Source organism: Balaenoptera acutorostrata, chromosome 1 (genome assembly GCF_949987535.1).
Source record: "Balaenoptera acutorostrata chromosome 1, mBalAcu1.1, whole genome shotgun sequence".
In the NCBI taxonomy this organism is placed as follows: domain Eukaryota; kingdom Metazoa; phylum Chordata; class Mammalia; order Artiodactyla; family Balaenopteridae; genus Balaenoptera; species Balaenoptera acutorostrata.
The window spans coordinates 106,054,058-106,067,073 of NC_080064.1; the positions used below are offsets into that span (position 1 = coordinate 106,054,058).

The window sequence follows — 13,016 nt, forward strand, 5'->3', positions numbered from 1 at the left end:
ATTCTTAAATATACTTATACTCTTATACTTAATATACTTGAATAACTTATATTCTTCTTATTCCCCAAGTAGCTTGTCACAGTTAATTGTAGTAATCATGAAATATTTTCTGATTGAGTCTATTTGAAAATGACCACTCTAAAAATAATATCTCAAGAAAAGAAGAAAAAAAGGAATGTGCTACCAGTTCCCAAATGAAGGACCACCAAAGTCTTTTTTTTTTATGCATAAACTGTAGAAAAATTCCTGCAAGTTCTCAGGCTGTCAACGTGTGTGTCAGAGGAAGGACACTGCAGAATAGGGAGCAAATACCAAATGAATTCTAGTGGCCTCTGGGCAATACCTTGTTTCTACCACAATGGCTTGTTAAACTTGCCAAAGCAAGCGAGGTCAGGATATGACACTTTACAACTACTCTCATAATTGAAGAGGAGGAGAGGGAACAGCCCAAAAGAGGTATTGAGTTTCAAGGAGACTAAAATAAAATTCACCATTCTTCTTTAATCATAAGAAAGAAGAAAAACATCAAGCTCTTGTGCATGTCATGCATTTAGGAATCAGACATAAGAAGTGCTTGGTTCAAAAATTTGGATTGCCCTGAATGTGCTCTAGAGTACTTGTACACAAAATGCTGCATTAAGCTTAACCATCTGGGGCCAGTTAGTAGAGCTGGGCAGAGCACGGTGCTAATGAGGTCAAGGTCACAGGCTTGATTCACATATGGCCTAATTGGCTTTGCTCCATTTCACGGCCATAGACCATACCCTGACCCCAGACAGCCATCTTGCAAGTGTGCATTGGTTGTTTACATGACAGGCTTTCTGTGCTAGTCACACACTCTACTACTCAACAAAAACAACTCAAAAAGCAAATATCGGGCTTCCCTGGTGGCGCAGTGGTTGAGAATCTGCCTGCTAATGCAGGGGACACGGGTTCGAGCCCTGGTCTGGGAAGATCCCACATGCCACGGAGCAGCTGGGCCCGTGAGCCACAATTGCTGAGCCTGCGCGTCTGGAGCCTGTGCCCCGCGACGGGAGGGGCCGCGATAGAGAAAGGCCCGCGCACCGCGATGAAGAGCGGTCCCCGCACCGCGATGAAGAGTGGCCCCCGCTTGCCGCAACTGGAGAAAGCCCTCGCACGAACCGAAGACCCAACACAGCCAAAAATAAATAAATAAATAAATAAATAAATAAATAAATAAATAAAATCAAGTAAAACTTTAAAAAAAAAAAAAAAAAGAAGCAAATATCCTCTGGTAATAGGTTGGTGACATCATAATCATATTTGGGGGGAAAGCACAGAGGGACCACAGACCTTCAACAGGGATGATGGCTAATTCTTAAACATTTGCAAAGAATAATCTATTACCAATTCTTTCCCACTTTATAACTTTTCAGAAGCTTCTATTGGTATATCATTTTAGATTTTCCTTCTCTACCCTCACAAGCTTAATTAGAAAGCCTTATATTTTATTTTATTTTAAATGTATTTATTTATTTTTGGCTGTGTTGGGTCTTTGTTGCTGGGCGCAGGCTTTCTCTAGTTGGCGTGAGAGGGGGCTACGCCTCATTTGCGGTGCGCGAGCTTCTCATTGCGGTGTCTTCTCTTGCTGCAGTTGCAGAGCACGGGCTCTAGGGCACACAGGCTTCAGTAGTTGTGGCACGTGGGCTCAGTAATTGTGGCTCGCCGGCTCCAGAGTGCAGGCTCAGTAGTTGTGGCACACGGGCTTAGTTGCTCTGCTGCATGTGGGATCTTCCCTGACCAGGGATTGAACCTGTGTCCCCGGCATTGGCAGGCGGATTTTTAACCACTGTGCCACCAGGGAAGTCCCAAAAGCCTTATATTTTAGTCTTATGGTTGGCTAATGAAATTTGATGGTGGGTTTCTCATAATGACTAAATCTAACATTCACTATAGGTGAGGCACTTTGACTCACATTAACTCTTTCCAAAACTTTGGGAACCTTGGTCTATACATGTATATATAGATCATTAATTCCCGACTTAATAGCAATGATTTATGATTGCCCTGTATATATAAATATTTGGAGAGCATCTTGCCAGGGATGGAAAGTCCTCTCCCTTGCTATCTGAGATAAGAAAATGTGGTTCCTCTCAGCCATCTAAAGAGGCTCATTACATTGAAAGAGATAAATTTATTTTCCTGATGACTTTTAAAAAAGGGGTTAAGATGTCTTTAAATTCAAAACCTGTTTTGTCTGGAACACTTATATGACCTTGAGTGGAGAAGCTACCTGTCTCTTTTCAGAACTCAGGTTCTAAAATGAATGAGCTGTGTGGCTCTGGATAAGCCATTTAACCTCACCATCTATAAAACAGAGGAAAGGAACTAAATAATCCTTAAGGTGACCTTTTGCTTTAAAATTCTATGACAATTCTTAAAATCTGACCAAAGTTGCTTTTGCTTTTTGTCAGTATTTTAGCACAGAATATCAAGTAATGTCATAACACCTTAGAGAAAAATTAATCTTTCATATTCATAAAATGAGATATGTTTGGTTTTAATTTTATGCCTAAATTTAGGCCAATTCTTTTGACTTCCAAACCCGTTTATCCCTACAAACACCTCTGTCCATGGTGCTGATCATGCAGGTTTTGTTGGTGCATTCAAAGATTGAGGGCTCTGTAGACTACAGTAGTTCTGAATCAACGGGATTATAGTTTGGGATGTGAGAAGAAGTAGGTGGTGACTAAGATCTTCTAAGAGGGGAAAAGAACAGAGAGTCATACATAACTAACAGTAACTACGAAAATGGAAATTGGAGTTAAAAATGAAAAAGACACTACATAGGAAGAAAAATGAAGTGAAAAGGAAAGAATCAACTTGGGGGATGGGGAGGGAATGACAAAAATTCACAGAAGATAAAGGCTTCTTTGCATGTTTCTGAGTGGTTCTGGAATTACTTGAGCAGAGTTACTGGTAGCAACAGCAACAGCTGAGGCACTCCAATATGGAAGCAATGAATGTAGTTTCTAAACCTAAATAAAGGGATATGATTAAAGAACAAACTGTATGTCTGTGCTGGGAATCTCTGGATATATTCAGGTGTCAACGTGAATTTGTGAAGGCAGAGATATGGAAAAGTAAACATTGCAGAAAATCATGAAGTGAGGTCACAGGAGAATTGTCAAGGAGGTGCTCAGGTAAACTGAATTCACTGAAGTGCAGGGAACGAGGGAATGATATCAGGAACACAAGTGACTAAAATACACAGACATAATAGTAGTAAGTAAAGACCAAAAATAAAAACTGGAAGATCTTACAGACAAAAAAAGTAATATTCCCCCTTTCATCAAACCAATGCCCTTGCCAAAAACTAAGAAAAAGAGTAAAAACTTTTTCCTTGAATTGCTGTTTCCTTCCAAGTCATATCTCAAAATGTAGACTCAAGATGTAGACTGAAACCCAAGCAACAAAAAAAGAGATGGTTTTTGAAAGTAATTCTGGATAAACAACAAGGTCCTACTGTATAGCACAGGGAACTATACTCACTATCCTCTGATAAACCATAATGAAAAAGAATATAAAAAATAATGTGTGTGTGTGTGTGTGTGTGTGTGTATATAACTGAATTACTTTGCTGTACAGGAGAAATTAACACAACATTGTAAATCAACTATACTTCAATTTTAAAAACAACTAATTCTGGAAAGTAATTTTGAAAGTAATTCTCCTTCAAAATTGCTCCTCCTAAGAAGCTTTTTAATGGTTTTATTCTCTACTAAAACTTAAAGAAGGAAGAGGGTTTACAGAGGAGTATGAAAATGAATAAGACTTCAGGTTCATTTTAAGCTCACCTTTTTGTGATGTATTATTGTATTGAGAGGTTTCTCTATATGCATTCAAGTGAACTAGACCCAATCAAACTATGCTTTTACTTTAAATGTCTATGTGCATGAAGACAGCTTATGATCAATGAGGTAAGTCTTTTTGGTCTCTGTGATGTGAGACAGTGGTTTGACTTTGTAAATATGAAAGCACTATAATTATTTTAATTTCAGTGAACTATTCCTATATACTAATAAACTCAGTCCAAATTTATTTTGATTTAAATCATTTTCATTTTAAATCCAAGGGGCAAAAGCTATAACCATTTCTTAACAGTGCGGACTTACAAATAGTTGAGACAATTGTTTTGGAGCCAAACAGATTTGTGCAGAATTCTGGAGCTGCCCTTTACTACCTGTGTGGCCTTAGTCAAGTTAATTAACCTCTTCCAGCTTTTGCATCCTCATCCATATATGGGATTATCACATCCTACCTCATAGGATTCCCGTGAAGTTTAAATAATGAAATACATGTTGAATATCCAGCACAAAACAGATACCTAACCATGAAAAATTTAAAGATACCAATAAAGAGTAGCTTAATTAACAGTGTTTATTTCAAGATACGCTGTGTTTTTAAAACTTTTATCATCCTACATAAATCATTTTGCAAGAGTTTCCACCAGGTCCCATTAAAGTAATCACATTTCAAGCCAACTGTAAAACACAATGGATCGATCAGCAGGGCTCCAAAAATGCACCAAGCCCAAATTTTACCAAAAACAAAATTCTTACAAAAATACCTGGCTGATTTAAATGCCTTAGAAGATGCAAGCTTTTTCTCTTGAAAACATTGGTTGGTGAAGTAACACTTGCTTTGGAAATCTATTGTTTGACTGTTATGCACCATGGATCTCCAGTATTAGCTGGAATACATTTGCAGGCAGAAAATGTTTGAGAGGGTAGAGGTGATTTAGGTTTGAGTGGTCCTTGGAGGAAAGTACCAAAATCACAGTAAACACAAGAAAAGCGCTTTATCAAGACATCCAGATGCTGAAAAGTGAGTGTGAGTTGCTTTGGCTGCACCAATGCTACTACCACAAATAAGTGAAAAGAAAAATGTAACAGCTCCTACATTTGATTTCCTCTTCTTCGAATGTGGCTATTCAAAGGAACTTGTCCTTACCTGCCTGCTTTGGTGATGATCATCTCGGTTCCAATGTCATGGAACCTCTTCCAGAGGTCAGCACACTGCAGCTCCACCTGAATCTCCTCCATGGAAGACATGGCAGCAGGCACAGGGCCTGCAGCACCAGGGCCCAGGTCAGTGTGAGTGTCAAAGGAGCAGGAAGACCGCTCAGTGATCACCTCAGAGTCTGAACCAGTGCTCTGCTCGGAATCTGCAAAATAAACAGTCAAGACTTAGGTGAGAAACTGCTGAGCTCCCTCCACACCCCTGGCCCTAAAAGATGGAGGCAGGGTAGGGAGCACGATGGGGTGGGGAGAGGGGTGAACAAAAGGAGACTTAAAGCTGGGAAGCTCCAGAGCACAGCACTCAGCGTATTTTATTATTTTTTTTTTATGGTTTGTTTTTGTGATTTATGACCTTCTTTCAGGTTTCGTGTTTCCAACATGACATCTGGCATTTTAGTAAGTTTTAGCAACAGCTGAAGAAAATTGGTCCACAATAGGCAACATAAAGAGTACTAATGTCACCATGTTGAAGGGAATGAAGCCAAACTGGAGCAACAAAATAGACAAATGCCAAATTTTAAAAATAATAATAATCACAGACTACAGCTGCAAGTCTAGATTAGACCATTTAACTTGGGGGAAAAGATTCAATGCTAACAACAATGTGTTCTTTAATTCCATACCACCCAGCATCACTCTCCTTCAGTCAGTTATTTTTAAACACAGTGAGTTTTCCTCCATTTATATATCCTGGTCATCAAAAGTAATGAAAAGTTATTTGGGATATTTAGAAATGCTTTGCTGTATACTTGAGTAAATGGCTTTTCCTAAGTCTAATCAGGCCATTTTGGATGAAAAAAAAAAAAGTCTGGGGCTTCCCAGGTGGCGCAGTGGTTGAGAATCTGCCTGCCAATGCAGGGGAAACAGGTTCGAGCCCTGGTCTGGGAAGATCCCACATGCCGCGGAGCAACTGGGCCCGTGAGCCACAATTACTGAGCCTGCGCGTCTGGAGCCTGTGCTCCGCAACAAGAGAGGCCGCGATAGTGAGAGGCCCGCGCACCGCGATGAAGAGTGGCCCCCGCTTGCCACAACTAGAAGAAAGCCCTCGCACAGAAACGAAGACCCAACACAGCCATAAATAAATAAATAAATAAAAATTAAAAAAAAAAAAAAAGTCTGTTGTGAGGCAAGGATGTAAGCATATGGAAAAAGTTACCCAAGAAGGCGGTTGAAACAAAGGGAATAAATGAGTTTAGGAGACACCTTGATTGGTTTCTGAAGTATGGGCAGAGGGGAGGGCTGATCCAAACAGGAAGGTAGGATTGAGAGCAACCAAATAAAAAGCTGGCATGCTGGGCCAGATGGTCCTTTCCTCTTTCGTCTTCTGTTCTCATGAAGAGGGGGCTGGCAGTGGGGTGGGGGTGGGGGGAGACAGGGGGGATGTAGACCGATGGAGAAGCCTAGAGTGAGATCTACTAGAGAATTTTCTGTAATTTTTCAGATTTTTTACTTTTAAGGCCCTATGCCAAGAACTTTATCTCCTAATATTTTCCAAACTTGGATTAGCTAGTACAGTTTCCTTATGTCAAACGATACTGCAAGCCAAGCCTAAGAACCTATTTCTCTAACTCACCCTTAACATCTAGGATTCCGATTGCTTCCCCCATAATTAAATACATACATAAAGAAAGGTTGAAAACAATGATGTCTTACTCTGACAACTGGCTTTTCAATTCTGTCAAAGGTCAGGACCCCTTGGGTACCAGTCCTTGACACTAGCAGGATGGAAGGAGGCTGGGACAGAAAGCCGTATCATCTTGCTGCCATCCTCACTAACTGGAGCAGGTTTCTGGGCCTGTGAACAACCCCTCTCATGACACCTTTAATTTTCTTTTCTTCTAGCCCTAATGTGTTCCTCTCTCAAACCTGGGCAGCATCACTGCTGAAGATATTCAGCACACTGCTGAACTGAACCAAGCTCCTAAATAACAGGGAAGTCTCTGCCCAAAATCTTTAGTTTATCCGCAATCACTGGTCCAGTCACCATCTTCATCAAAAACATTAAAAAGCTATACGACTAGATACTACATGTCTAAGCATATCATTTTATATCTTGGACTAAACAGGAGCTAATATTTGTCTCCTTCAAGTACAGAAAAGTGGAGCTACTTTTCTAAGGTGAGAGCTGTTGAGTGACAATCAGGCTCTATCCCAGCCTGATGCTATCTGCTTTTCAGTAGCAGAGCCATGATATCCTCACACACTCTCCAAACACAGTAATCTGATCCCTTGAGACATGGATTCCCAAATCCCATTTTGTTTCTGCAATATGCCAAGAGCTCCTCACTTATCACTAAAATTGTGAATTTTTCAAGAACTTCTTGAAGCAAGATTTTTAAAAAATAGTCTTGTCCTACCTTTGGAAGCAAAGTGTTATGAAATCTCCTTACCATAATGCGCTACGGTTATGAAACAGTTGGAAAGAGGCAGGGCCCAGCAAAAATTTTGGACATATAATTTCTCCAATGTGTGTTTAGGAAGGAGGAAAGGAAAGGAAAGCTATCACTGCACTAAGTGATAATATTTTTAAGGCAGCCAACTTGAGGTTAGGATTGGAATGGGAAATGTGGCTGGAGATTTAGGAAGTAAGAGACTGCTCTTAACTCTATATTTCATCTGGAATAAAACAGGTACTCAAAATGTAACATTAAATGGATTGATGAATAACCTTGGACAAGTCACTTAGCCACAATGGACCTATTTCTTCATAGTACAATTAAAAGGACTGAACTGAAATCTCTTATAATCTCTTCCACCTCTAATGGCTTAAAGAATGTAAGACTCCATCCTAATGCAACTTTCAGTGATAACCCAGGTGACCTCAATTAGAAGCATCAAAAATTTTTTTCTTCTACTTAAAAACTTTTATTTAGGATAAAGGCCAAAATACATGTAAATAAGGCAAAAGAGATAATCCTTTTCAAAGATCATTATACAAATTGCTTAATTGGGACTTTAGTTCTAAGTAACTCAATGGCCAATCATTTGTAATATAGATTGTTAGTTGTTCATGTTTTTTTTTAAGGTAAAACACCAAAACCATGATTTGTGAAAGAAGAAATTGATAAGTTGGAGTTTAAAATACTGCAGAAGCATCAAATTTAAAACTGTCTGGAAAAGACAAGTTAAATGAGAAAAAAGACTGGGAGCTCAAATTCACATTATCATAGGAGTTAAAGAATTGAGTTAGTATTCTGTTTATAATTTCAATCAAACCCATCAATAAGCACCTATCAGCATGTGGCCCTATATGAGATACCATGCAGATAATTTGAAACAGAATCCAGACCTTGGGAAATTTCCCAATTAGTGTTGATTAATTATGCGTCTACTGAGTGCTTACTATGTGCCCAGTACTGTGCTAGATTCTGGGAAATATCAAAGTACACAATGGGGCTCCTCTTAAAGGTATTTACAGTACAAGTGGAAACTGGGAGCATTCGCAAATAATCAGAGACCAAGACAAATACTACCATGCAGTTTTCCACACTATTACATATTTTCCTGTATGTCTCATAGGAATTCAGAAAACAGAGGGATCTGAGAGGGCTGGAACATTCCTGGGGAACCCATGGTTACTAATAAAGAAATAGACAAGATGTGGAGGCATAGGCAGTATTTTCCCATGAAGAGGATTTTCAGAGACAGTTATTTGTTTCCCTGGAAATACTCTGTGCTCCTGAACTCTCACTCCCTCACAAAATAGAGTCCAAGTGACTTTTATATACAGAATGCAGGCACCAGCCCACATTTTCAGTCACATGAATGTACCATGGAATTTTCCATTCTTGGTTGTTTCTTAACTGCCATAGGTTGGAAACAAAATTAGTATTATATTTTATATAGTTTGTTTTTAACCCCTAGAGTAATGAGGGCTACCTGTGACATAAACTACTCTACAATACCCTTAAAATCGTAATCTCAGAGTCCACATCAACAGCCTAGGTAAAAATAAAGTTTAATCCTTTGTAAAATATATTTCTAAATCATAGTTATATAAAATATTTAGGCTAACCAGATCAATTATTTCAGCTATTAATCAGAATGTATAATCAAGTTACCTAAGTCATGAATGTAAGAAATGTATACATAGCGGGTGGGTTATTTCAATCAAATCAGGTCATCCATTCAGAAATATAATCAGTCTTTTGAAGATCAGAAAACAACTCTGTGTTTTCAAGGTTTTTTCATTCTTGGCAACTTGTGACTTCCTGCCTTCAAAAAATAACCACTAGGAACTCATTTGAATGACCTGGAAAGATTTCTTGGCCATCAGACGTCTCTTGTGAGTAGTATTTTAACAAGGAAAGTTTTAGTAAGTCAGAACATAAATGATAAAGTTATACATAACTAAGGAAGTTAAAGAAGAAAACTTTGGGAACCTGCGCTAAGCCAGTTACAAGTCACTGGAGAATATCATGTGACTGACTCATAGGGTCAAACTAACATATCTATTACCATCCAAAAAAAAAAATCTCTAAAAAAGAGAATCTAACCATCCGTTCATTGTGTCACTCATTTTCTATCTCTGATCTATTTCATATTGAGAAAATGGATACTGTTAACGTTAAGTTCCCAGAGAAAGTTGAGTTTAGCTTAGAGAGAATTCCAGTTCTCAACTCATACAAAATAGTAGCAATAATAAAATAGTTTCTTAATTTATATTTTACATATTATCTAATATATCCTTTCATGTGATGAGCTAGCTATGGCCTATATTTTTATGTCCATTTCGTGGATGAGGAAATTGAGACTAAGAAAAATTGAAAACAACATGGCCTACAAAGTAGGTCTTCTGCCTCCTGAATCAACGATCAGGTCTCCCCAAGATCATACTACATTCATCCCTGGGCAAAGCAATCAGCAATTCTGTAAGACCCTTCAACTGTTTTGGCCATCCTTACAACTGAAATAGCTTAACATGTTTGATCTTGGCCAAGTCACATAACTATTCTGGTCCCTACTTTCCTTGATCTTTATAGCACAGCACATGCACATTTAATTAGGGCTGCTATAAAGTCCCTTTTAAGTTTAATGTTTAACGGATGGATTCGTAGTACAGCTTAAAGACCACCAAGTCTAACAGCAGCAACCCAACCACGATAAGCTGATTTGGTTGACATGTATAGAAAAAGCCTGAGTTATGTGTTCTTTGACTTCATTTCAAAATTAGGGGATTTCCCCGGTGGCCCAGTGGGTAGGACTCCACGCTCACAATGCAGGGGGCCTGGGTTGGATCCCTGGTCGGGGAACTAGATCCCTCATGCATGCCTCAACTAAGAGTCCGCATGCCACAACTAAAAGATCCCACATGCCGCCACTAAAGGATCCTGCCTGCCGCAACTAAGACCCGGCGCAGCCAAAATAAATAAATATTTTTTTAAAAAATTAGACATTATTAGAACATATTTCATAGTCTGCCAGGTGATTTTCATCTCCACTTAACTAATAATTTTAAGGAATCATTTCTTACTACAGGTAGCAAGGCACATTTACTTTTAGGGCTCTGCTACTCACCAAGAGTGGGGTCTTGGAAAGTCACCTCATTTCACCAAGCCTCAGTTTCCTTATCTTTACTATTTCCTTATTTTCCTATCAAGGTCAAGGAAAAGATACCTTCCTTCTCAAAAATTACATTTATATCTGTATGATAAAGACAGAATCTAACGGTTCTGCTGATAACAATGTTAGTGACTTTGGACAGTGAGACGAATATAAGCTCACAGCACCTATCCCAACCAAAGAGTTAATAGTCAACACCTATTGAGCACTTACTGGCACTCTGTTAAGACCTTACATACATACCATCATTTAATAGAACAACTCTAAGAGTTATTATTATTATCTCCATTTCAAATATTATGGACAGCCAAATCCAAATTGCATCGGTTCTACCTCCTAAGGATTGCAGGCATATGAAATTATATTTAATTCCATTTTTATTCCACCAAACATTTCTGCTTTGTATAGACCAGGGTGTGTATTCATGTACGAAGACAGGCAAAACAGGTTCTTGCTCTGAAGGAGCTCACAATCGGGTAGGAAGGATACAGAAACTGTTAAAGAAGATGGACTGCGATAGGTGCTCTGGCAGATGTAGAAGAGCAAAGTGCTACCAGGAGCTTTGAAGAGCAAACAAGCCAGTGGGCGAGAGGATCAAGAAGACGTCACGAGGTGACATTTGAGAGTGGGCTTGAAATCGATATGCGCTTTATATGAGTTCAATATGAGCAAGCAAAGAAAGTATGGGGACAGAATCTCAGGTAGTGGGAATAGCATAAGTAAGAACTTGTCATTTTTAGAAAATTACAAGCACACAGATATGGCCAGAGCTTTAAAATACATAAGGGAAGAGGGGAGGGGAGATAAGAGATAAGTTGGAAAATCAGGTTCAACGCAATTAATCAACAACTTATTTAACATTGAGTATGTGCCAATCACTTTTCTAGATTCTGGAGACATCATCAGGGAAAAAACAAAAATCCCTGGCCACATGGAGTTTATATTTTAGGAGAAATGTGTGTGTCATAATATGGAGTTTCGACTTTATTTTCTTTATACCAAAGTTTTCTTTTAAATGTAGGTGATGATGGTTTGGTCTTCCCTTCTAGACTATGAATTCCATAAACTGAGTTTCATGCTTTGCCACATCTCCTGAATGAATGATACACGATAGCCTGGTTTCAATGTGGAAGATGGGTGGTAGAAGACTACTGCAGAGTCAGATAAGAGACGTTGAATTTTCTGAGATTAGATGCACAAGCCACTTCCATGAGACTGGACCTCAGCTGTCATATTTTACCCAAGGGAGAAAATAGCTTGAAACAATTAAAAAAGAAAGACCCAAACCAGATGATAATCAAACAATCGTTCTTGTTTTTGTTTCTGCCAATAACTGGGACATGACTACATTGAGTGGTACCCCCTATCTGATACTGGCAGGGCAACCACTCCTTGGCCTACTTCTTAACTCCCAAAGCCTCTAAAACCAAGACCCACCCACAGTCATCTCAGGGCTCCCATTCACACCATAGGAGACATCAGAAGCTATAACCCAGGTAGCACTCTCTGTACCAGGCTCAAGTAAATTCCTATTCCCAGAGGACCTCTGCAGTGGAAATTGGTTCTGGGACATCAGATTTTATCAGGTAGCTTAGCAAAATATGGTGATGAAACTTTTCATAGAGTAATTCTAAATACGGCAGAAGGAGAGCATTTGGCACTGACCTGAGTACGGACTGAGCCCAAATTTGATACCCAGTCCAGAGCTTCAAGGGAATGAACTATAACCCAGGCTGGATTAAACTAAAATTATGATGATAGCAAACACTCAAATGAGCCTGTTAGATGACTTTAGTAATGGAATGAAGTCTCTGAGCCCTCCATGCCCTCCAAGTTCTATTTGGGAAAAAGGGGGACGGTAACCTGAAGCCTGCAATTCCCATGCCAATAATCCAATTAGGGAGACCGAGAGCACATATCCTTCAGCTGCCTAAAGCACTCTCCACCTGACAACCAGCACCTCTCTCACTGACGTGCAGACCACAGGCAAGGACCCAACGTCATCCCTGAGATCTAAGCCTTTTAAAGAGGCTTTGCAAAGAAGTGGCGGCAGTCATTTTTACATCTATTTCTTGTTGATCAAACAAAGGCTCATTGTCATTAAAGGTTCAGCCTCTAGTGCTCCAGCATGCTTTGCAGGTGGAAGCAAACAAAAGAAGAGAAATAACAGGCACTACACTAAATAGTTTATATACATTTATATTTAAGCCTCATGCAATTTTCACAGAAAACCCTATGAAGTAGGCATTATTGCTGCCACTTTATAAGTGAGAAAGCTGAGGTCCAGCAGATGAAAAAGCTTTTCTCACATTATATTACTAGGAGGTGTCACAGTGGGATTTGACTTAGTCTGACACTAGAGGTGATGCTCTTTCCACCATCAACTGTTTCCCAGTTTTTAGAACTAGACCT

At 39.3% G+C, this 13,016-nt stretch overlaps 1 protein-coding gene across 2 annotated transcripts in view; it reads right to left on the reverse strand.

Moving 5' to 3' along the window:
- The window catches only part of TBX15 (T-box transcription factor 15), a 107,814-nt gene that overhangs the window by 42,809 nt on the left and 51,989 nt on the right, over positions 1 to 13,016 (reverse strand). For both annotated transcript variants that reach the window (XM_007169309.3, XM_007169310.2), the window contains exon 2: positions 4,975 to 5,188. In XM_007169309.3, the coding sequence (XP_007169371.2) occupies positions 4,975 to 5,188 (214 nt within the window). The remainder of the gene's footprint in view (positions 1 to 4,974; positions 5,189 to 13,016) is intronic.